The sequence below is a fragment of the Danio aesculapii genome, chromosome 2, assembly GCF_903798145.1.
Source record: "Danio aesculapii chromosome 2, fDanAes4.1, whole genome shotgun sequence".
NCBI classification, from domain to species: domain Eukaryota; kingdom Metazoa; phylum Chordata; class Actinopteri; order Cypriniformes; family Danionidae; genus Danio; species Danio aesculapii.
The window spans coordinates 32246773-32272091 of NC_079436.1; the positions used below are offsets into that span (position 1 = coordinate 32246773).

The 25319-nt window shown below is 35.5% G+C and overlaps 1 protein-coding gene across 1 annotated transcript in view; it reads right to left on the reverse strand.

Annotated features, from left to right (window-relative positions):
* Positions 1-269: 269 nt before the first annotated feature.
* nrbp2a (nuclear receptor binding protein 2a) overlaps positions 270-25319 on the reverse strand; it is a 45277-nt gene continuing 20227 nt past the window's right edge. The window contains exons 2-18 of the mRNA XM_056477645.1: positions 13317-13439; positions 13043-13144; positions 12858-12947; positions 12704-12744; positions 11255-11349; positions 11116-11139; positions 10680-10763; positions 9423-9478; positions 9218-9313; positions 9004-9136; positions 8724-8826; positions 7020-7070; positions 6790-6925; positions 6444-6497; positions 5455-5518; positions 5219-5274; positions 270-3324 (exon numbers count right to left, since the gene is read on the reverse strand). Of these exons, the coding sequence (XP_056333620.1) occupies positions 3226-3324; positions 5219-5274; positions 5455-5518; positions 6444-6497; positions 6790-6925; positions 7020-7070; positions 8724-8826; positions 9004-9136; positions 9218-9313; positions 9423-9478; positions 10680-10763; positions 11116-11139; positions 11255-11349; positions 12704-12744; positions 12858-12947; positions 13043-13144; positions 13317-13439 (1407 nt within the window). The 3' untranslated portion in view covers positions 270-3225. The remainder of the gene's footprint in view (positions 3325-5218; positions 5275-5454; positions 5519-6443; positions 6498-6789; positions 6926-7019; positions 7071-8723; positions 8827-9003; positions 9137-9217; positions 9314-9422; positions 9479-10679; positions 10764-11115; positions 11140-11254; positions 11350-12703; positions 12745-12857; positions 12948-13042; positions 13145-13316; positions 13440-25319) is intronic.

A 25319-nucleotide genomic window follows, 5' to 3' on the forward strand; every position in this document is an offset into this window, starting at 1 on the left:
GTAATTTATTTTGCAATTTTGTGCTTGCATTTAATTGTATTATCTTTCAATTTCTAAATGTTTGGTGACTAAACTATTATTTTAATAAATATATCTGTTTAACAAATCTGTCTTGTTCAAATGCACCAAAATACATTGCCTATATTCACTGAGAAAATGGATAAAAATATAAAATTTTCAAAATGGGGTGTACTCAATTATGCTGAGCACTGTATATGCACTATATACTAGACCTTTGCTATTATACAAAAGAAATACATTCAGTCATATTAAAGTATTCATTATATATTTTAATATTATAGTATTTCATGTCACAGTATACAGTTTCAACACAAATAAAAAATAATAAAATAAAGTAAAACTGCCCAAAGCAAAGGTCTGGTTAATGTATTCATTCAGATGAGAAAGGACACCAGGAATTAGGAAGAGTATACTTTAACAGCTCACTGTACATTCATCTCTTCTATCTACATGCATACATACATACATACATACATACATACATACATACATACATACACATACATACATACGCATACATACATTACATTGCAAGACATTTGAGTCTCATAATAACACTGGGAAGATGGACTGCTTTTTTTCATAACAATCATTTGAATCTGTAAGAACGAATGGAGATAATATATCTCTTTAATAGTTAAAAAAGCTGCAATACATCCATCGCAAAACCATGCCAATATAACATAAAAATATATAATTCCATAAAAGTATTCGTTTTCTGACATGCACATATATTCTGAAGCCAAGAGATGCTGGGAAGTCAAAGCCATTAGAGTACAGTACTGAAAGCATCTCTAAAATTGATACTATTGCTTCGGACGGCAATGGCAATATGGATGGTTTCACAGAACGAACACTGTTGTAAATATGCAATCAAAAACAGCGTCGATCAATAACAGGACGTTATATTTGCTATATAGTGTCCACACTTGCCAGCACTGCACCCAGTACATCTTTGGCCTTGACACGGTTCAAGTTCTCATACGCAGAATACATACAATGTAGTGTCGGAATCATATTTTGCATGACATAAAAATGTGCGCATACTGTGGTAGATGTCAGACAGCCCTTCACACCCAAATGAGGGATTTATTATAGTAAACCTTGCTTCTTCTAAGTCAGTCAATGATCAGTTTATTGTATGTGTTAATTAGCAGTGTAAAAGACAAAGAAAAGCAAACTTGGCCCATATACTGTGTTAAACACCTTTGAGCAGTCAGCCTATTTAGGACCAGCTCATATTCACATTAGGAAGGCAATTAAAAACATCTCATGTCAACACTGGTACACTGACGATGATTAAATGTTTGCATCACGTTGCTTTGGTTAAAAATGTCTGATTTGGAAAGTTATTGATTAGAATCAATTTCATGATAAAATACAACCAGATGCTTTATTGATTAAAACTGAGCAAATATCAAATTAAACATTCGTGTACACTTGAAGTAAGTATGATGTAAAATATAAAAAGTCTAAGCATTATCTCTTAGATTGCATTTACTTGAAGTAATATTCAGGAATTTTATTATAATTAAAAATAGCTGTCAAAAAGTCGTTGATTTAGCTGAATTAACACTGAATTCGCTGATTTCACACTTAAAAAAATCCTATTTAGTGCTCAAGAAGTGTTTCTACCTATAATCATTGTTAAAAACAGTTTAGTTGCTTCATACACACTCAGAAATAAAGGTACAAAATCTTTCACTGGGGTGGTATACCTTTTCAAAAGGTAGACTTTTGTACCATAGAGGTGGACATTAGTACCTTAAGGGTACACTTTTTACCTTTAATGTTCACTTTTGTACCTTTAAGTTAATATAAGGTATACATTTGAACTTTTGGGGTATTTAAATGTACCTTTAAGGAACTGTTACACTGTAAAAAATGCAGGATTTCACATAATTTATTCATGTTGACCCAACACAAATCGATTAAGTTAACTTAACACTTAAACAAATTTATGTTGATTAAACATAAAAATTTAAGTTGTCCCAATGAAATCTCAAGAATTGTGTTGTTTCAGCTCATTTTAATTAAGTAGTTTGAACAAGCAAAAAAACTATTTTGAGTGTAGGAACAAAACTGCCCCAGTGACAGATTTTGTACCTTTATTTCTGAGAGTGTATCTTTGTGAAAATCATGATATTTTAAGCATTAATAGAACGTTCATAAGAACAGCGTTTCAAAATATGATTTGTTGTGCAAATCTAAGTCTTTACTATCAATTTAATAAGTCCTTGTTGGATAAAAATCTTACTTAAACAAAAAAAAATCATACTGACTCCAAATGTTAGTGAGCTAAACCATTCTAAGATGTTGTCATTGTTTACAAACATAACGCAAAGTTCATTAGAGTCTCTATGAGAAAAACATTTGAGATCAACATAGCTTCATGGAATCAGATCCGAGACATTTTAAACTCTGTAAGATTAAGAGCAAGACATTTTAAAAAATTTTAAAGGTCTTAAAAATTGTTGAAATAGAGATCTATTAGTTTACCGGGTGCCAAGAGCACTTTTGTCATAGTACCATACATTCGTTTGCTCAACGCCAGCTTGTTAAAACATACAAAAGATAATCCAAAATAAGTAGAACTAAACATTTTGATACATTTTCTTGTTTGAAACTTACAACATGTAAAGCAAGACTATGTAATCAAGTTTAAAAAGAATAAATAATACATTTAAGTCTGGAACAAACCAACTCCAGTCATATTGCCTGATGGAAGCAGCAATCATTTCTTATACATTTAGCCTCCTATCTAATTTTCCCAAAGCTCTGTCATCCTAAAATCCTCCATTTTGTGAAATTCTGTCCTTTGAGCCTGGATGAAGCCATAGGCATGATGACCTGGAGGGATATTTTTAAAAATTCTTTAAAATTCATCAAGAACAAAATAATAATAATTCACAACCCAAAATGCTGGCACTGAAAGAGGAAATGTGATGTTGGAAAATGCATTTCTTCGTCATGGTGAGATGACAGCAGAAATTCAAACTTCAAGATCCAGGTTAACAGTTGGAGCTCTTTGGAGTTTGTGCAGGTACCATGTGGTGTGGTGCAAACCAGCTGCTCACTTTGAAGCCATCTTGTCATGACCTTCATTATATAATCCTGTGCTTTTGGTCACGTATCCCTCCTGTCAGCCTAGATCTCTGACCCAAACTTCAAGCTTTGTTTGTCTATTACAAGACCAGCTGGGTTTTAGTACATCACAGCCATGGCAGTAGGGGAGGTGGACGTCCCCGACCAGTGCTTGCATAACGCATCCTCAAGAAAACATGTCAGCTTCTCACAGTCTTCCTGCATGACACAAAAACAACACAACCGCAATCAAACACTGCAAACTGTGCAATTTATTAAAGGGATAGTTCAGCAATAAAAAAATATACTGGCATCATTTACTCGTTCCAAACCCACTTGAGTGTTTTGTTCTGTTCAACACATAAGAAGATATTTTGAAGAATGTTGGAAACCGGTACACATTGACATCAACAATAGGAAAAACAAATACAATAGAAGTCAATGGTTACCGGTTTTCAACATTCTTCAGTATATCTTCTTTTGTGTTCAACAAAACAAAGAAACTTACACAGGTTTTAAAGAGTAAGTAAATGATGGGAGAGTTTTCAGTTTTGGGTGAACAATCTTTTAAAAGACATTTGAAGTGACAGTTCATCCAAAAATGAATATTCTGTCGTCATTTACTTGTTCCAAAGCTTATTGGGTTTTTTTTTCTGGTAAACACCAAAGGTATTTAGAAGAAAGCTGAAAACAGGCAACCATTCACTTCCATAGTGTTTATTTTTCTTACTATGAAAGTCAATTGTTACATGTTTTCAGCTTTTTTTTCTAAATATCTTCTTTATTATTTACCATAATAAAGAAACTCAAAAGTTTGCAACCAATTGAGGAAGAGTAAATAGACTTTCTTTAAAACAGTCTTTTTTTTGTGGGTGAACTATCCGTTAAGACTCAAAACTAACTAATATACAAGAATCAGTGATGTGACATCAAATTGAGTTGTTTTGGCTTGCTTACTAGGGGACTAAAGGCCAATTCACACAGTACAGACAGATGCTGAGCAGTGACAACAGAAACTTTAGGGTTTGTCAGGTCAATGTGACACCCTTGTTGACATTGGTCAGTCCACATTTTTTTGGTATTTGTTAGGTTTTGGAATGGCTAAGAACTGACCTACTATAGTATGGTGACTGTCTGCATTGAGTTGTTTGTAAATGGCATGACTTTCAATTAAATCCTTAAACTGGGTAGAGTTGTGCGATAGTGAAATGTTAACTGGTGTTTACATGCATCATTTAGCAGTGAGAGTGATACACATCAGTTAATGGTACTTAAGCTTGTGACTGTTCAAAATAGTCACAAATATTATATTTAAATTTGAATATGGGTTAAAGGAGAGATGCAATTTTTAAGTATAAAAAGATAATCCAGCTTTAAATATTATAAATGTTTTTCTGTTTATTATAAAAACTTTATATTTATGCTACTTTTCTTCAAACAACTGGGTTTAGTAATTACATATCCTTTTACATATTTTAAAGATAATCATATTCAGTAAAAATACACCTTTATCCATAAATATTACATACCAATAAAGTTAAACATGCAATGCGAATTGATTGTATACACTTCTTCATTGTAAACAATTCAACTGTGAAGCTAATCTATTACAAAAAGTACTATACAAATGAAATTGACTTGACTATCGTATTCATGTATATAAGAAAAGCGGTGCGTTCCAAATCACATACTTATGCACTATTCTATGCCATTTTGTAGTATAAATAGTGTATGTAGTGCGTTTACACTGAAAACTCTAAAAACAATAAGTGCACTTTAATTACCAGGATGATGCACTCATTCAACCGTTAAAATGAAATGTGTTATGATGGACACTTCACACACTCAACAACCGCAGTTTTGCTCACGCCTCCTGATGGTGAATGCGGTTATACTCATGCAGGTATTATTTGGTAGTTTGGTCATTTGTTTTGGTAATTTGGCACCCGTCAAACATCATCAGGGAAACGGTTTAAATTTTCGTTTAGTAAAAAACATTAGTGTTACATTTGGGATGACACTACATACATACACTATGCTGTTGAGTGTGTAAGTGCATAAGTACATAGTGTATAGTGTGCCATTTAGGACGCAGTTAAGGTCTCATGCTTACCTCACTGATGAAAGCATGGTGAACCAACTCACTAGCCAAATCTTTTGGACTGTCAGCTGGAAGTAAAAACAAACACTACTTTAAATGTTCTTTTCAGCTGTATATTTAACTTTCACATATAAATGTGTTCTGACAGATTTACCTCTTATTTAAATGTACAGTAATTACTTGCCAAAGTGTTTTATCAAAAAATAAAGGCACCACAAACATAATTGAATGTGTTAACAGTGACTTACATGGCAAAACATCACAGCTAAGTTGACGGTGAAGCCTGTCATCCATCTTTAAAAACAAAGAGAGCTACAAAGAAATGAAAAAAAGACAGATGATGCACAATGTTCACAGACTATTTACTTTAAAAGGTACCTATGATGATTTTTGTAAGCTGTCTGGAGAGAACTGTGTGTAGGTATAGTGTGTCCACAGTCATATTGGAGTGATATAAACACAAGACTCTTTTTGGTTTCGAGGCCCCCCGCAACATGTAGGAGTGCGTTTTCCCCACACACCGAAGTGATGGACAAGACGCTATGTTTCTGTAATAACATGTAAACATGTCCACAGAACATTTTTTTTCAAATAAACTGGGATTAAAATATCTGTTCCAACTCTCTGTGATTTTTAAAAGTTGTATAAGTTTAAAACGTTTTTAAAACAGAGCATGTTTGTAGTGAAGAAAGTAAAACTGCCATGTAATTCTTAACCGCTATAATCACCACGGCCACATGGTGTCAGTAAATGTTAATATGTATATATTATGTGCTAATACGTGTGTGTGTGTGTGTGTTTGTTTGTGTGTGTGTGTGGGGCAAACAGCATTTGTGTGACTCATCATTTCAAAAAGGCTTGAATAAACTCCACCACAAATACATGAAATAAACTTACTCTGTATTTCTGACTAATGAGCTGTATTTCAGTTGCGTCCGTGTCTGTCTATATCACTGACTGCTGTTTATCTGATGTAATGCAGGAGAAGCAGACACGCACGTGGGAATGGTGGGCAGGGAGAAGCAGCTCATTTGCATTTTAAGCCACAGGCTACAAAAGCAGCTACACTGTACTCAGACACCAAAATAGGCAGAGTCGGGAGGCTATAATAAACTGATGGGTATTTTAAGCTGAAACTTTACAGACACATTCTGGAGACACCAAATGCTTATCTTACATCTTGTAGAAGGGGTAAAATAGGTCCCCTTTAAGAAGCTAAACTAGAAGTGAGACTTACATGACTCCTTGTGCCTTCCTCAGTTGCTTCCAAATTACAGTGGATCTGGACAACCTATGCAAAAACACAAGGATTTCACTCTTAACTGTTGTGATTCAAGCTACACCAGTATTTAAACATGAACAAGTCTTTAAAAAATGACTGAAAGTTACTAAAACATGGTTTGTATTTAGAAGAGTGCACTGATCACTACTTCTGGGAAATGCAGCGTTAACTGATCCTTGCTCTGACACACTTTTCATTAGTTTGTTAGATTGGCAAATATTTAATATTAAAAACATACGTTAAAAATGAATTGCGATTCTAAGCTGTGGGAATGTACAGATCTCCTGCGGTTGTTTCTAACCTTTCTGGTTTCAGTCTCTTGTGGTTCTGGCGTTGGGGTCTTCACAGTCTCCATCTGTTCCTGTGACAGAGAAAGAGCGCGAGGGATCGGATGCGGCCGCTGGGAAGCAAAGTTCATCAGGGGATATATACCATTCCTGTTCAAGCGGGAGCACAAAGGTTTTAAAATGCAGAAGCATGGAAACACAAACAGTCTAACTGTAAGGTCAGCTGATGTTCTCCATTACTCACTTCACATCCTCAAGGAATTTGTCCAGCTCCAGAGGAGAGACGTGAGAGTATCTAAGAAAAGAAAACATGGAAGGATGTCAGAGAAAAATAGGAAGCAATGTGCGGGTGAGTCTCAATCTGTACCCTTGTTATGCTATCCGAACCCCCCAGGCCCGTTTCCCAGATCGTTTGAGAAGTGTGAGTGCTTTGAATCGGGCTCAGGCACGGTTCACTTGAGGTGTGCCAGAGCGCGGTTCACTTGAGCTCAAAGCGTGCCTGAGCCCGAAACGTCACTTTCAAGGGACTGTTCATATGGATTTATTAATCATTCTTACTGTTCAATGAACGCAAACTGTCATAGATTATTAAAGACGCAAACCCCTCACTGTACGACAGCTGCACCTTTAGCAAACCTCCTAATTCCTGCAGCATGAGGACTCTATGATTGTTTATGAGCGTCAAAAGTGGCTAATCTGTTCGGCGAAATATTTGACTGCGTGTCACTGCATCCCAAACAACTAAAACAATAAAACTAAAGAAATCTCCACTGTGCTGAGCGAGAGTGCTTACTGAACAGCGCATCATCAATGTCGTAAGCGTGCTCAGGCCCGAATGTGATGTGAGTGCGGGCCGTCAGGGGAGACAGGAGGGGGGGACAATCGGCCCGGTTCAAGCTAACTTTACATAGTGTGAGTACACCCTAAGTGCTGTCTCAATTGCGAAATTCTTCCTGTGCCCTGAAAAATCCCACAAAGCACTGTGAGAAATCAGGGTAAAGGTTTTACGTGCTCTTAACGGACGTTTGGAAACACAAAATAGGAATCACATGACCCAAATCATCAAATATAATGACAAACAAGACACATTTAGTAAAAAAATTTACTTATTTATGTATTAATTTACATGTAAAAAGTTATTTATTTATTTTCATCATGAATGAACATGGCTAGATCTAAATATAGTAACCATTAATAATTGTTCAATGGTTAAAATGTTACTGATAAACTAATAATCATAAGAAATAATCGAATTATTTAGCAATATTGTACTATAAAAACTTAAAAGAGAAAGTATACGTTAACATTATATTGAATTATATTCTTTTTTCCAAAACAACTAACCACAAAGGTATCAGAAAAATATCAATTTCTAAACATTTTTAATATTTTAAATGAGGAAAATAAACGTGTTATGGATGTGACCAAAAAAGTATGTGAGTTTGCAGTATACAACAGAGTTTGTAGAAATTCTATGAATTAAACTGCACAACCCTAAAAATAATGCTGAGCAGGATAAGACTTGGCTCACTATAGAACAGACATGACTGATTTTATTTTTTTTTATTTTACAGTCATGAGGAAAAAGCTTTGCTATGAATATGAGTGATGTGAAATTGCCACTTGTGTGACTTTGGTAAATCAAATATAATTGTTTGAAAACACTGACGGAGACATTTTTTTAAAAAGAGTTTTGGTACTTTGGTGAAAACTTTATTTGTTTCATGGCAAGTTTGAAATTTGCATGAAATTGCTCATTATCATTAGCTCTGCTGTTAATAATAAGCTCCAGTTATGATGATGCACCATGAGGATGTTCTCAGTATGTCCCAATGTGTAGTGAACCAAACTCATCCCTGTCCTTACCAGAGCCCGAATTCATGCACGTTCTATGGATCCAGGATATATGGATACTGATTGAGACGTAGCAAGAGATTTAGAAACTCACTTTAGATGAACTCCAGGTCGATTGCGATGATTAATCTCTGCCATGATGCCATTGGGGTCGTAAGATTTAGTCTTCTCTTCCACACAGTTCTCAGGGAGGAGATCTGGAAAACAAATAAAATAGAAATTTCAATTAAAGGAATATCAAACTACACATTAATTTCTGCATAAATGGGCAAGGCTTAACAGTTCTGCTTTGTCGGAGAACAAAATTAAAGCAATGTTAATGTTAGGAAAAAAAGCCTAAGAGTAAACAACAGTGTTTTCCATGTCCCACTTACACTGGTTATTGATAAAGCAGTGTGCAGCAAGCAGTTTTAATGAGTGCACCTCAAATAACACTCGGTGGAAGAGCAGGTCATGAGCAGTGGGTCTTGATTTGGCTTCTGTGCGAACACACGACTGGATAAATTCCTGTCAGTGTAAAAAAAAACAAGAGTATTAGGTTTAAAATCCAGTTGTATTAGTTATAAACATGTGCTTTAAGTGTTTTACCCTCATGAGAGGGTCTTCAAGTGACTGTCCAGCATGATCAATGGCCTCTTTCGCAACAGCAGTGTCTCCATTGGCCTGAATTTCCAACACTGCCATCTAAAGGTGAATGAGGAATATGAAATGAAAATGCCATGTTGTTAAATGCTGATTTGTTGGAATTGATGTATTTGCCTTTTTTTTTAGATTATTAAATTAGTTTACAAACCTCCAAGGCACAGATTCCGAATGAAAATATATCAATGGCGTAGTTATCTTCAGCAACTTGACAAAAAGAGAGAAAACAAAAGATACAGTAATGTCATTAAACTTTTTCCAAAGACCATCCGACCACAAATATACATGTATATGGGTCAAAGACAAGACTTACTATTTTGTTGTTTGCATCAAACACAATTAGCAAAATTGAAGAAAAAAAAAATTATGATACATTTTAAAAATGAAAATAATGAAATATAGGAAAAATAATGATTCATTCAGTGAAAAACTATATACTCTGAAACAATATACTTTTCTGAGTGGTATTTACTATATATATATATATATATATATATATATATATATATATATATATATATATATATATATATATATATATATATATATATATATATATATATATAAAGGAAGTAATTAAAATAAACTATGCCATATTTATTAAATTGGGTAAAGCTAATTGGTTTGAATGATAGAAGCAAAGGTATAATGATTTAAAAAGGTACTTATATAGTATATAGATTCACATACAGTTGAAGCCAGAATTATTATCCCCTCTGATTTTTTTTCTTTTTTCAAATATTTTCCAAATGATGTTTAACAGAGCAAGGAAATTTTCACAGTATGTCTGATAATATTTTTTCTTCTGGAGAAAGTCTTACTGGTTTTATTTCGGCTAGAATAAAATCAGTTTGAAATTTTTTAAACATCATTTTAAGGACAAAATTGTTAGCCCCTTTAAGCTATTTTTTTTTCGATAGTATACAAAACAAACCATCGTTATACAATAACTTGCCTAATTACCCTAACCTGCCTAGTTAACCTAAATAACCTAGTTAAGCTTTTAAATGCCACTAAGCTGTATAGAAGTGGCTTGAAAAACATCTAGTAAAATATTTTTTACTGTCATCATGGCAAAGATAAAATAAATCAGTTATTATAAATGAGTTATTAAAACTATTATGTTTAGAAATGTGTTGAATTAATCTTCTCTCCATTAAACAGAAATTGGGGAAAAAAGAAACCAGGGGGTTAATAATTCAGGGGGCCAAATAATTCTGACTTCAACTGTATATAGACTATACATAAGACTTAGGTCATAAAAATGATCAGAATTCTTTTGTTCAGAAAAAAAAAAACATTTAACAGCTCATATTCCACTGTTCAAAAGGCAGTATTATACTTTTACTGAATTTATGCTTAAAAAACCATCTTCTGAATAAAACTGTTACAGACATCAGATACTCACTGCCATACTCTGGTGCAAAGAAATGCTGGTTCCGCACTTCATCTCGATGCTGGTGCACATTCCCATGAATTGCCTCAGCAAATACTGAAGGAAAGGCAAAGAAACACAACATTTACACTCTATTTATACCATTAAGTGGCTGAAAGAATTATAGCCAGTAAACATACATAAATAAGATCTCCAGGACATGGGTAGGAGTCCAAAATAAATACTCTGAAGGGGGAATTGGGCTTATTTTCTTCATTTATGTCTTAGATCGTAAAGGCTGACAAGAAGTGCTACAGTACATTACATAACCACCATGATTCTGGGCCAAAATATGCAAAGCATTGTTTAAGGAAGGAAGGAAAAGAAACAGTCTAAGTCCAGTCTGTGTTTTCTGAACAGATAACCACATTCCTGTGCACATGGCATATAGAGCTGGAAATGGACTCACCGTTAACAAACAGCCTGTGCCACACTGTAAAAGAAAGAAAATATATAAATGTCTTCTTGAAGCAAATATTAAATATCAGAAATGTTCAGAAGTGAAAAGTTAAAGCTTAAATGGAAAGATTAAAAGACCACTGTCATACCTGAACCAATCTTTATGAGGCCGTTGTGCTGGATAAAGATGGTGTCACAGGTCAGGTTCCCATGAATGATGGGAGGATCACATGAGTGTAAGTAACTAAACAGAAAAGGAATAAAACATCAGTGCTTGTGCCCACAATTTTAATGGGAAAAAAGAAAAAATAGATAGTTTGAAAAAAATAATATTTTATTTCTATACAAATAAAAAATAAAAAACATTTAATTAACTATTAGATTAGAATTTGTGATTCTAAATATAAACATAAATATTTCTAATAATAAGAGAAAAAAAGTTTTAACTTTGAAAACATATGAAATGTTTAAAAATAAGAAATGCATTTTTCAGCATATATATATATATATATATACACACACACACACACACACACACACACACACACACACACACACACACACACACACACACACACACACACACACACGACTTTATAGCTATATAGCTTTAAGTAAAAATAGAAATGTCTGTTTTTGAATAAAATAACAAAATATGTGCCTTATTTTTATGTTTATGAGAGCACCTTATGAAAACAGCCTTATGAGAACATTAAAAGAGTTAAGTAATCAATATTTGGTGAAATAACCCATATTTTCACATTTATTAGTCCCAACAAATGCAATGTTTTTGCTGTAAATGATAATATTTTCATTTGAAATTTGGAAGAAATTTTAGTCGGCCTTTGCAGAATGAAACAAAATTAATGTTTTACTCAAACCCATACCTAATATGCCTAAGAGGTCTCTTATTTTTTTCTATAGCCATATATACATCAAATATGGGTTTAATTTTGTCATTTAGATTTTCCTCTTTAGATTCCCCCCCAACCCCCCCCCCCCCCCCCCCCCCCCCCCCCCCCAGACCAGGCACGTGCACATGTAGCCCTTTCTGTAATTACACTCAACAGTGCCCCCTCAAAATGAATGAAGCTGCCCCTTCACTTCGCGATCACCCCACTAATCACTTCAAGCACATGCCCCTCGAAAGGTCTCCGCTCGCTCCTGCCCACGACAATAATAATTGGTCAGAATATTTTTTTGTTCTGTTGTGATTGAAAATCTGTCATTTTACCAAATACTGATTTCTTAACTCCCAAAATAAATATAAAGTATAAATGATTTACACACATTTATTTACTAAAGTACTAATAAAGCGGATGGATTGCATCATGAATCACAAACATTTTTATATATTTCCCCCACCAAACTCACCCCTCATCTGTCACTGGCTAAATAAACAAACATCCCATCCCCAAGCTCACTCCATTGGTTGAGTCAACGTTGCTAAACAAAGCAATGTTTTGAAAGCAACATTCAGAGCCACAGTGTTTACACTTTTAGGGAAATCAAGCAATGGCTGACTTGGGAAAACATGTTTACTTCGTCTTTGAAAAGCACATCTGCAGATGAGACATTATTTAGTTTTTTGTTATTACCTGAGTGCAGAAAGTATCTGCGTGCACCACCGCTTCCAAGCCTGAAACATATGGAAAGCACAGGATTTTGTCCTATTTCTACCAGAAGGTGGTGTTGTCCTCCAGCTTTCCAGCAAGAGATCACTTAATTTCAGACACCGATGCAACCTCTCACCTTCACATTCATAGTTTTATGGTTCTTCTTGGTCTTCTTTAGAAACTGCTTGAGACTTCCAGATGACATATATTCGGTGATAAAAATCACCTGTGTGGCGTAGAATGAAAGAAAGCATGAATGCCTGAATTCAGGGCAAAGTTCATGCAGATGTATGACTCCGTCAGGTGTGTTTTAAGTCTCACCCTCGCTCTGCTTTCCCTCATATCCAGCCAATACTTGTGAAACTTCACGATGTTGGGATGCTCCACCTGCATCAGGTTCTCAAACATCTCTCTTATCCGCTCCTGCATAACACAAACCATGTCAACACTTAGGTTTTACATTTCAAGCGTTGTTTCCGTCACCATACCAGCATGATGATGATATAATACAGTAACATTTCACAGATGTTTTGTGGTGCAGCATGCTTAGTATCCCACCCACAATATTGATGTTGGAAAACAAGCATGGCCATACCTCAAAGGACTTGAAAACCTTCTTGTCTGAAAACTGCACTTCGTTCCACACCACCTCCACCCCCTCTTCGGTGTCCATGGCCAAGTACGCACTCTCGATGCCTGGGACATTTCCCTGACTGACCTAAAAAAAAAGGAACAGAGGGTGGAAAGGGAGTTTTAGTGCTTAAGACTCTGCCAAGTTCATACAAAGTACCATTTAGCTAGTGATATCTGCAATATTTACTTCATGTTGCGCAACGTTCTACAGTGTTTGCAAATGTGATATTTTAGAATCAGCTTCTTGGTATTCAATGAGTATTTCTGTGAAGACGAAGAAGAAGTGCACGCCTCCTTCTCCACCCCCTCATGGCTTTGCAAATCTCCCATGGTGCAAGTTGAGGTTCTCTGCGCAAGAATGACAGCACAGATACCTTCAACGGCCTGTAAATTCTTGTTCGTTTTGGTCTTTGCAATGCTGTAAATTAACCTCATGACAGAAAAGGCACACTGATGTTTGCTTACTAAACATTTCTAGTCTCCACGCTTTTTTTTTTTTGGACGGAACCAGTGGTTTTATTATCACATCTGTCTGGAGGAAAACAAAGTGATTAGATTTTTCTATTTTTAAAGGCTGAATTTGCCCCCTCCTGCTGAAGGGTCAGCTCAAACTATGTGTTTTAGAAGCAGACACTACATGATCCAGTCAAGCTGAGATGCAGCTGTCCTCTAAAAGGCATGGATTTAACTGGGTCTTACACTGAAAAAAAAACATATGACTACAAAGTGATAATGCTGTTTGGTAAGCTTCGACAAAGAGCTGTATATGTCAGGCCATTCTGCTACTGTAAGTGCAGAACAAGACACACGTGTTGGAGAGTTGCCGTAATATTTAGCGTACTAAACAGAATAAGTATAATGCGTATTGCTGATTACAACATCTTAAAAAGGAGCACTTTATATTAAGAGATGCATTATTTAAAAGACATACATATGTGATTACAATATGAAACAGGTAAGTTGAATTCAATATTTTTGAATGGGATGATTTCATAATATATATATATATATATATATATATATATATATATATATATATATATATATATATATATATATATATATATGTATATATATATATATATATAGAGAGAGAGAGAGAGAGAGAGAGAGAGAGAGAGAGAGAGATATGTATCAAAATTACAAGTAGAAACAAATATACAGTAGAAAACAAATACAACTAAAATAAACATTGCTTTATGCTTTTTTATGGAAAGTTTAACAGTATTTTGGTACAGAATTTGAAGTGCACGTGAGTCCGAGGAAGCACTGATTGGGGTGTTCGTAGTTATATCAGGTCAGCAATTTCAGATGAACTTTTATCTGCGATTTATATGAACTGTTTGAAACTGTAAATGTGAGTACAGAATAACTCTGTGTACAATAATACCTCAGTAAACCTTCACCAAAAAACCTCTTTCAACTGACAGCCTCCCCCAGGTCCTAATGCCTGCCCAGTAAAATGATTGATACACATGGGGATGCTGTAAACTTTAGAAAATGAAAGTAAAATACACAAATAGCTAGAGGTTGTCATAAAATGCTCAGTCATGTTTCAGAATATATATAAAAAAATTGAATGATTTATTGACTAACAACAATCATGTAGAGCTTAATTTAGTATCTGCTCTGCTGGTCCTTTTTCTTAACAGTATTGCTTCCAAACAGCTCTCTCACTGGGTCCTAGTGCCTGTCCCATAAGAAATTTATTCAGGGGCTGTTGTGTCACAGTAACAAAAATTAAAGAAATACAATTTAGTTCCATCTAGAAACAAAGAATCAATTGGGGTACGTGAAACATAAAATCTCAAGTCTAATTTTAATTTGTTGTGAGAAGCTAACACTTATGGTGTCAACAATTTTTGTGCTTTGGTACCAAAACTTAATACAAGGACTGATCATTTCACCAGATCTGCAACAAATAGACGTTTGCCATTATCAGCTTTTAAAAACGGTTATGGACAGAGATACAGATACACTTAGTTTAATGTATTTATTTTGTTAGCCTGGAATAAGGTGCCACAAAATCTAAAAACAATACCAACAGTGATACTTTAAAAAAAAAATCCCATACTTGTCATCTGACGGTCAACTATTGCTGTAGCCTCTCTTCATTGTGTATGTTTTGTGATTGTCTGTACTGTTCCCATGTGTTGATGGACGAGATGTTGAGGGTATCTGAATGTGTTTATGTTCTGCAGAGCAGAAACCTTACAGAGGTCTATTACAGAGTCAGGCCTGATTATCTTTTAATCTTTTCCTGTTTAAAAATTATAAATAAATAAATAAATAAATAGGGCATAAAAATATCAAATCGGACTCTGTAATATAACCTATAGATTAACAATTCACAAAAACATACAAACAAAGATATATTGGCATCAGCTCAGCCAAAAGGAGTTTGAAAACATCTACGAAAATTGTGCATCGCTACAATATTTAACATTGTCCAAATAAAAGAAAAACTAATTTTTGGAAGTCTATAAGTTTATTTATTTTTAACCATTGTTGTTGACTTTCAGGATGAACTACTTACAAAAAAATTATATTACGAAATAAATAATTACCAGGAATTTAAATTCCTCATCCCAACTTATAGAATCCCGCCCACCCATAATCATTGTTAAACTTTGCGATTACTCAACAAATCACAAGCGCTTCTAGTCAACTATGATCCCTACTTGACTTTACACATGATGTGACTATTGCAGATGTGCACATTGATGCTGAATATACGTGCAACCCAAGATTATTTTGCTATTTCAAGCACACCGCTTGTAAATCGCAATTGTGTTCTAGACTCAGAAGTTAAACTTGCCATTAAAAAGGCGGACTGACATAAATCAACCTTAGGACAACAGTAAAACCGAACAGGTTTTATGACACTTTTACTGACAAATGCCTGAGCACAGAATTACGTAAGACTGAGAACACAAGGACAACATAACCACTTCCAATTACATTTGAAGCTAATTAATTCCTTAGATGCCACACAAACAGACAAGGAATGTCTTTGAAAGCAAATAAAACATGTTCAATTCCCTATGCGAGCCAGAAAGTGTCTTTCTACACAGCAGTCTCAAAATGATTGGCAGTTGACCCTGGATAAGGCTTCTACCACAAGGGTTTCTGTAGGTTTCTCCAAGTGAAATTTAAGACTTTTAAAGACATTTTTAAGACCATTATGAATGAAATCTTAGACTTTTAGGGGCTAAATGCTAAGGTTGGGACAGCTTTTTTATTAGCCTCACCCATAAACATTTTAATGAGTTATTCTTTGCTACAAGGATTCAAAACAAACAAGCCATAGTCGTATACATGCACAATTTTTTTTTATTTAAAAAAATTTATAAGCTTTAAAAACTATATTACACAACAGTCTTGCCAGGTCAGTGTCCTCACCATATGGTCAATAAATACATGTAGAACATGTAAACATATGTCATTGTAAGGAAGAGAATTAAACCATATTGTTTATTATATTAATAGTTATAAATAGAGTTTTGTTAAAAGTTTTATTGAGATGGATTGGGTACTTTATATGGACATAGGAAATGAAGACCCTTTTAAAATGGTTTAAGACCTAAAAGACGATATTTCCATGAATTTTAAGGCCTAATATTTTGTTTTTGAAATTTAAGACATTTAAACTTTAAGTCCTCACGTACACACTGACCGCAGTGTCCTCCAGTGACGCATACATGGGATGTTAATAGGATTTATCAAATTATGGCCTACTAGCCATGGCAAAGCAAATTAATTCAATGTACCAAAGAAAAAAGAAAAGAAGAAAAACACATCTACTGTACATAGGGGACATGGTCTATGTTAGCGTGCCATAAAGCCCCTGTAATGTCTTACGACAACTTAATTTCAGAAACTTTTTTTTTTTTAGAACTGGAAATGTAACAACATTCTGTTTTGAGTCTCAATACTGCTATCTAAGTGTACTTGGATATTCTATCTATACTATCTTGGATATACTATACAATACTGCTATCTAGTGTGCTTATGAGCTAAGTTGTTTAGGTGAAGTAAAAACATACATTGTGACCATATAGTGAGAACAGTAGTAATACACGGTTAACAAATGATTTCCACAAGCTCAGTAATTCACCTACATCACGTCGACAGATGAGAGAATTAAAAATGCATAGATTATACTAATCTGACTATGTGAAACTATGAGAGCTGGGATTAATCCCTCATCTTTGCATGACACAATGACATTACAGCACAATGTTTTTATTTTCCGGGATTATCCTCATGAACATTGCATTAGCATACATCATGTGTCACAGAAAAAAAAAAAATTCTCGCAAATGCATATAAACATCACATCCTTTTGATTTTTCCTAATGGAAATGTTTACCAAAAGACTAGGATGTTTAGGAACGTCTCTTTATCCCCCAGGAATCTAATCTAATTTCTTAACATATGACTCTTCAAGAGATCTTTTATTTAAGTCTAAAATATGCAATGTGACCAATGTGATTAGACTCCCAAACTAATTATGAGCCAGTCTTCTTATATGAAGGAAAAACATATGCAGTGTGACCAGTCTAGTTCCCTGAATAAATGACTCTTATTTATATTTCTTTCAAATCAATGGTCTCAAACTCAATTCCTGGAGGGCCACAGCTCTGCATAGTTTAGCTCCAACCACCTCCAACTCACACCTGCTTACTAATCTGTTGAAGTTTTGAACACTTTGATTAGTTGGATCAGCTGTGTTTGATTAGGGTTGGAGTAAAACTGTGCAGAGCTGTTTTAAATGTATCAAAAACATTAATTATGACCAGTCAATGTATGACTGAGTCCTGTAAGTCTGTTCTTTTACAGTGAATCCAATACATACAGCAACAATCACAAAAAAAAATCAGGGGTGCCCAAACTTTTTCTTTTGAAGGACCAAAAATCTAACTTGATTGAGGGGGGTGGGCTAAATGTAAATATACCAAGCTATTAGGGTTGGGTGATGTCGACCAATTTGGCATCGTACGATGTCTAATGTGAAACATCGTGATGGACGATGGCATTGGTGAATTAATTATGAACAATTCATAAAAAATGTATTATTTAATTATACATTTCAACTACATGACCTGCATGGTCTTTGTTTTACCCATAACCAAATCATTAAAGGGCACCTATGGTAAAAAAATTGACTTTTCAAGCTGTATGGACAGACATATGTGCATGTATGGTGTATAGACTGTCATATTTTGGTGATATAAGCACACCCAGTGCTTTTTTTTCAATTTAACAACAAAAAAAACGGTGGACCAATTGGAGCGGTTTTCAAACCGACCGCAACTTTACGTAGGAGTGCGGTCCCCCCGCCCACCAATATTGATTGACAGGCGCGTCATCATATCCCCAGTTTGGTGTGCCGTGTCGCGGCTTCGAGTGGTGCATCCGGTGCCTCAGTCAAAGTTAATTCAGTGTGCGTGGTTATTAGTTTCTGTGTACAAGCTCGGCACTTGAAACTAGCACACAGTTGGCTGTAAAACTGTACAAAGACACAAATGATTTTGTACTCTCTGCTTGGTCTGTGTTTGAGTCGTACATGTACGACTGATTGCTGGACCTTTCACTCCTGCTCCTGCTCCGTCTGCTTGTCAGACTCTGTTGCAAACACAGAGCGGGTGAGCTCATGGCCCCGCCCCTTGTTACGTTGGCGGGAAGCCGAAACTAATCTACATGTGAAGCAACACACCTATAAATCAGTGAACTGTGGACACGCCCCCAACATGACACTTTTTAACACATTATAATAAAAAAATCTGAATTGTGTTTTAAACTGAACCTAAACTGGCACACTCAGAAGAACCCTAATATTAATATTAAATCATAAAAAACAGGGTAAACTATGTGCCCTTTAAATAAATAAAGAAAAGTTACACACAAATTATCACCTGTCAATCACGTTCTCTGCGGGACTCTGACATGAATAGGCAGAGTGATCTGTGCCGTTATAATGGCGTCAACACACTTGGTTGGTAAAAAAGATGCACAACCAATAGGAACCAACCAACAGTATCTGAGGTTTCCACTAAAATTACTAAGTACAAGCGTAAAAACGAAAGATTGAAGCAGTGTACTGACGCTGTGACACGTTACCTGATAGATTCAAAAGGCCGAAGAATCATTAGATAAAGACAAGGTTAATTAAATATCACGTTTAACAACTATAGTGAGACGTGATCCAGCAGTACATCCTTGATAAACTGTCCGACGTGCACTGCTCTCTGGGGTTTTGTGCTCAAAGCACCCGCTACTGCTGGCATCGTCTATGGCATTGTCTATCAACCCAACCCTACAAGCTATTACATTAAAGCTGCCATATTAATATCCTAATTTATTAAATATTGAAAAAAAAGAAAAAAACTTCAATCCTTTTAATAATTATAATTTTTTTTACATTTTATAAATGAACTTCTTACGATAAAAAAAATAAACATTTATTATTACACAATGGTGTTCAATGCAGGCTGGACCTGTCTTTGCCTTGATTTGCTTGTTGATGTCTTATGTAATGTCCTCTATCTTTGAGTGACAGTATTTACCTTTTTAAAAATCTGATTCACAACATTTATTGAAACATTTCATTTCAGTTGACTTTTTTTGTAGCTCAACAAACAAACAAACAAACAAACAAACAAACAAACAAACAAACAAACAAACAAACAAACAAACAAACAAAATGTTACATTAAATTAGAAATGACAAACTCAGTTGAAGGCACTTGCTGCAGCCTTCATTTTATTTCTTCTCAGATGGGATGAAAGGCTACCATGGGCCCACAGGCCCTACTTTGGGCATTTCTGATATAAATAATAATAATAAAAACTATCCACATGAAACTATCCACATGGTAAACCACTATCAAAATAATGCAGCTGTGGTGCTCGGTTCTCGGTTTCAGGTCTCTTTTGCTTACTAATCTCTAACAAATGTTTTGAGAATAAGCTGTTAGAAACTCTAACCTCAAAAAAAAAAAAAAAAAAAAAAAAAAGCAGGAACACGGTGCCCATTAAACCAGCTGATATCTCACACTCTGTGCTTCGAAAGCCTTTCTGACGTGAACCTGCAGACCAGGCTTCCCAATAAAAACAAACATTACAATCTTCATTTCCTGTTCTTTCATCCACTATCCTGCGTCTGTCACCGATACGCTTCTAGTGGCATTGCCTCTTCCTGCATAATGTATGAAATCCAATAAGTCGTTTTCTATGGAACCACATTCATCTGAGGAAACCTAACCATGCATGCTCAGTTCTCCCTTCTACATGCCATTAAACATCTCTGAGGAGGATTATCAGAGTGTACATGCCAATGGATTTCCATGCATTCCTGGATGAATCAGCGCTTTATATCCAGGTACAGATTTCCAGGTATACAATTATCATAATGAACGGTGATTCAGCAAACCAAGTCCAGATGCATAATGGGCCCCCTATAAAAGGACTAAATGCTACAAATGCTAATCCTCTCTCTATGGGGTGTCTACTTTTGTGATGGAGAAAGGTGACCCTATAGAGAACCGGTTTGAACTGACATACAGAAGACTCTTATGTCTGCTCTCTGCTGTAATGCTGGAGCAAAGCGGGTTGTGTAACACACTGGGATAGAGACCCAATTCCAGATGTGAAAACAAGCAACCCTTGTTAGCTGAAGTGCCAGTGTCACTCAAGACCACCAAAACAGCCCGAAGGCACCCTATGCAGGGGTCTGAGGGTGTAGACGAACACATGACATGACATGAAGGAGACACAAACGTGTTAGTCCGCATTCTTGTGGTAAAAGTTCTCTGAATGAATTGAGGAGTTGCCTGGGATGAGCCGAAATGCATGTATTTCCATGTCGTCCACCGCCCAACTTTTTAAATGGAAAACAAGACACTTTATTCTGAGGTGCGTTTTATGCTATTTGTTTGTAAGCTGACAGAAACTAATATAAACGGACAAATTTTTATTGAAGGTTGGTGTTACGGCTTTTTTCCTCAGCATAGATGAATCATCATTTGATGATCACCACATCTGAGCAGATCTATCACTGTATACTGACAACAACTACAAACTACTAGTTTTAAAATGTCATCCGAACAAACAATCAACATATCGTTTTATATTTATTGATTTATTTATTTATACAACAGTTCTCTGTGGTTCTCGAATCTGATTGGCTGATAGGTTGTAACAAAAGATGGCGACAGAGATGCATAATAAAGTCCTTAGGGGAGAAAAACTCAGCGTTTTCTCATCGTATTTCAAACTACAGTTGAACAAATCATTATAAAACATGTAAGTTACATTCTAAATTTATCTCTCTCTTTTGTATGTTGTAGTACTTTATTTACACAACAGTAATCTGCTAGTGCTTGCTTTGCTTTGGCTTTTTTGGGGTTAATTATTGTGATCTCCCGATTGCAACAGAGAAATACTGGGCCATCTGTGGACTGATGGCATTTCATGTCATTCAGCCTTATCTTAAAATGTGAGCAGAATCACCTGTTTTGTCATCACTTTAGAGATTACGCTAGAGAATCATTCAAATACTAGCTATAAAGTGATGTTGGTGAAGTAGCAACGGTTCCTGCTGTTCTGATGTCAGCTGCAGATGTGAATAAATGGCGGAAGAAAGTAGTTCCTCATACAAAAGCATTTTTGAGACTCTCCATGTTTGATTATCTTTTTTAAATGCACAATTATGCTGTCAAACTGTATTATAAATGTAATATCACACTCGTGACACACTCGTGCGATATGGCTGTGTATCATCACTGGTGGGACACTAAGGCACGGCTATATATATATATATATATATATATATATATATATATATATATATATATATATATATATATATATATATAAATAAACAGTTTTATTTGAGCGCGTTTGGGTTGCGGCTGGAAGGGCATCCGCTGCATAAAAGATATGCGGGATAAGTTGGCGGTTCATTCCATTCTGGCGACCCCTGATTAATAAAGGGACTAAGCAGGAAAAAAAAATTATGAAAGAATGAGTTTTATGTGAACATTCGATTTATGAGAAATTAAACTTTTATTTTGGTTTCTACAAAAATATAAAGCAGCAATGGAACCATTTCAACATTAATACAGAATTATATTCAACATATATTAATAGATGTTTCATGACAGAATATCAGCATATTAGAAAGATTTCAGAAAGACTTTGAAGACTGTCATAAGGACTGCTGAAAATTTATAAGAATAATGAGGAAAATAAATTTCATTAATTATTTTTAAATTCTGAGAAATAAAAATAACTGTACAGTAACATTTCATTATATTATTTTTTTTCTTTTCTTTTTAACACCATGTCAGCTTCTATACCTATATTTTATAGGTCTGTTTGTACCTATAGTTACAGTCTGTTGCGATTGATCAACTATGTTCAGTGCAAGATGGCACGGTTATGAAGTACGTAGAGCACAGAGTATATGTGAGAGCCTAATGCAGGAATGTATGTTCACGTTTTATCCGGCAGATAATATTTGGTGAGGTCTCGTATCAATGTCAATGCATGCAGGCAAAAGATCTGAACAAAGGATGAATTGTTCATTTGACTCGGAGTCGACTAAATTGAATCAATAGTTTTAAAAAAAACTGTGCACGGTGTACTTTCAGATTTAAACCTCAGCTAAATTTCCTCTCCATGGAGGTTTCCAATCACTTAGAGCTGTGTTACACACTGCATGTATGGTAATTTTCAAAAACCCATAATAGGGGCTCTTTAATACTCAATTTAAGAATCCCAAACTTTCAATCCATTCTAGCTTTTAACAAATCACACAATCTAAGCCCTGCCTTTAATGTTTAAAACTGACCTTTTGGTGGTGTGACTGATATATAAACTGGTACTTTGTAATATACCTAGTTAAAATTTACACTGTATAAATTTACATAATTAGCCAACTTTAATGCCTGGTTTAAAGTATATTTAGATCAACTCAACCGCTAATCAATCAGAATCGAATCCATTGTTGAAATCTTAAGACTTAGTGTCAATACACACTCCCCAAATCTATGAACACAACTACTCACAGCTAACATACACTGTGTAAAATATTACCAAACTTCTTTCCAGGATAAACAACTAACCCAGGATGAAAGATGAACAGCAAAGAAGGAAACAAGGTAACCCAGGGTTATGCTAATCTTGGTTTAAAATTTACTCCAGTTAAACATTTTCCCCTTCCTGCTAATTAGAAATTGTCAGGATGGAAAGAACATGCACACAACAAGCAACAAACCCACTGATCCCTGTATATCTAAATGCCCTGCGAATGTTATCAGTTTGACCCTTCCTAAGACTCGCACACTTGGCAGACACTCAAAAGGAGTAGTCAACGTGATAATCCTACGAGTGAAGTGTCAGTCTCATCAAGCTTTCACTGCATTCACTTCCAGCTTCAGCTGTATTGTGGGACTTTAACTAAGGAAAGAGTGCTGACAGAGGCATTGTGTTTTCAGCTCTTGCTTCAGGGCATCCCTCTCCCAAAGCGCCAAGCTTTTATCTTGCATTCACGTATGAAATAAAGAGTTGGCCAAACCAGCAGTATGTGATGAATGATGCTGCATTCGGGTAAACCAGAGCAAAGTTATGTTTGCGGAAGTAGAAGAATGAAATATAAGCCAGGGGTTTAAGGAGTTTACAGCAGGTTTATAGCTGCACTTACTCATAAATACATTCTCACTAGCATTTTTAATCCCCAGAATGGCACCGTTCTGTATGACAGGACACCCAAATTCAGGCCAGTGGTGCCTAATGCATCACTTTATTACATAAATCTTTATAAAAGCCAAACCAGGACAAGTGCGCCACCGGGTTTAGACACAACTGCCACTTCAGAAGGAAGGATCAGTCACAGCTACACTTGTAGGATCAAATTATGCAGAATTGCTTTGGCTTTGAAAGAGGGGTTAATGCAAAGAGCGATCAATGAGGATGGACTTGGAAAGTGGAGTAAGACCACATCAGAGGATGATGAGTTAGTAAAAAGAGAGATATGGACAAGGACGATGAGAGGAATGTAAACAAAGAGAGTTGTAGAATAAAAGCATGATGTGATGTCCACGCAAAACAGTGTTAGTCACTGCACTCACGACTCATGAATGCTCGGCATTGTAATGCTGAAGATGTGGGAAGTCGTGGTGTGAACGGACTGAAAGCTTTATCTGCTCTTCCAGCGGACCTTTTTCTTTCTCTACAAGCTTTCAGTTGTCACAAAAAAGCCATATTTTTGCAGCAACAGGTCCATAAAACACCTGCAACATTAAAATTATCCAACATTTAGAGTGTCAACAATAGGGGGTGGGAAATAACCATTGCAATACATTGGTCTTTTTCCAACTACAATTTGCCTCCAGTTTGTTTATCTCGCTTCAATTTTATTGCTGGAGTGCAAAAAGAATGAAAGAAAGTGACCAAGACTTTCATGAAAAACTGTCATAAATATTGTGCACACCTTTCCGCGATGCCACCATCATCTTTATTTTACCAACTTACTGCAGGCTTAAGGCGACCCCTCAACACCATTGACTGTAAAGAAATAGGTGCAGAGCTAGCGTTTGTTTCCATACTGATAAACTTCTGGTGAACGGTTAATGTGACTTTTTTCATTTTATACGGTTTCTTTTACAGCATTGATGTTGTAATGTAATTAAAATATAATCAGTTAAATAGAATTCAGCATTCATTTTGTTGTTCAAGCGTAAAATGACATGAAAAGCTGTTTATACGCACTTGCCCATCAGGATTAGCAGGCTAGCGCAGATGCTCCGTTGAATATTCATTCATTTATTTTCTTTTTGGCTTAGTCCCTTTATTAATCTGCGGTCACCACAGTGGAATAGACCGCCAACTCATCCAGCACGTTTTACGCAGCAGATGCCCTTCCAGCCGCAACCCATCACTGGGAAAGCTCCGCTGAATAT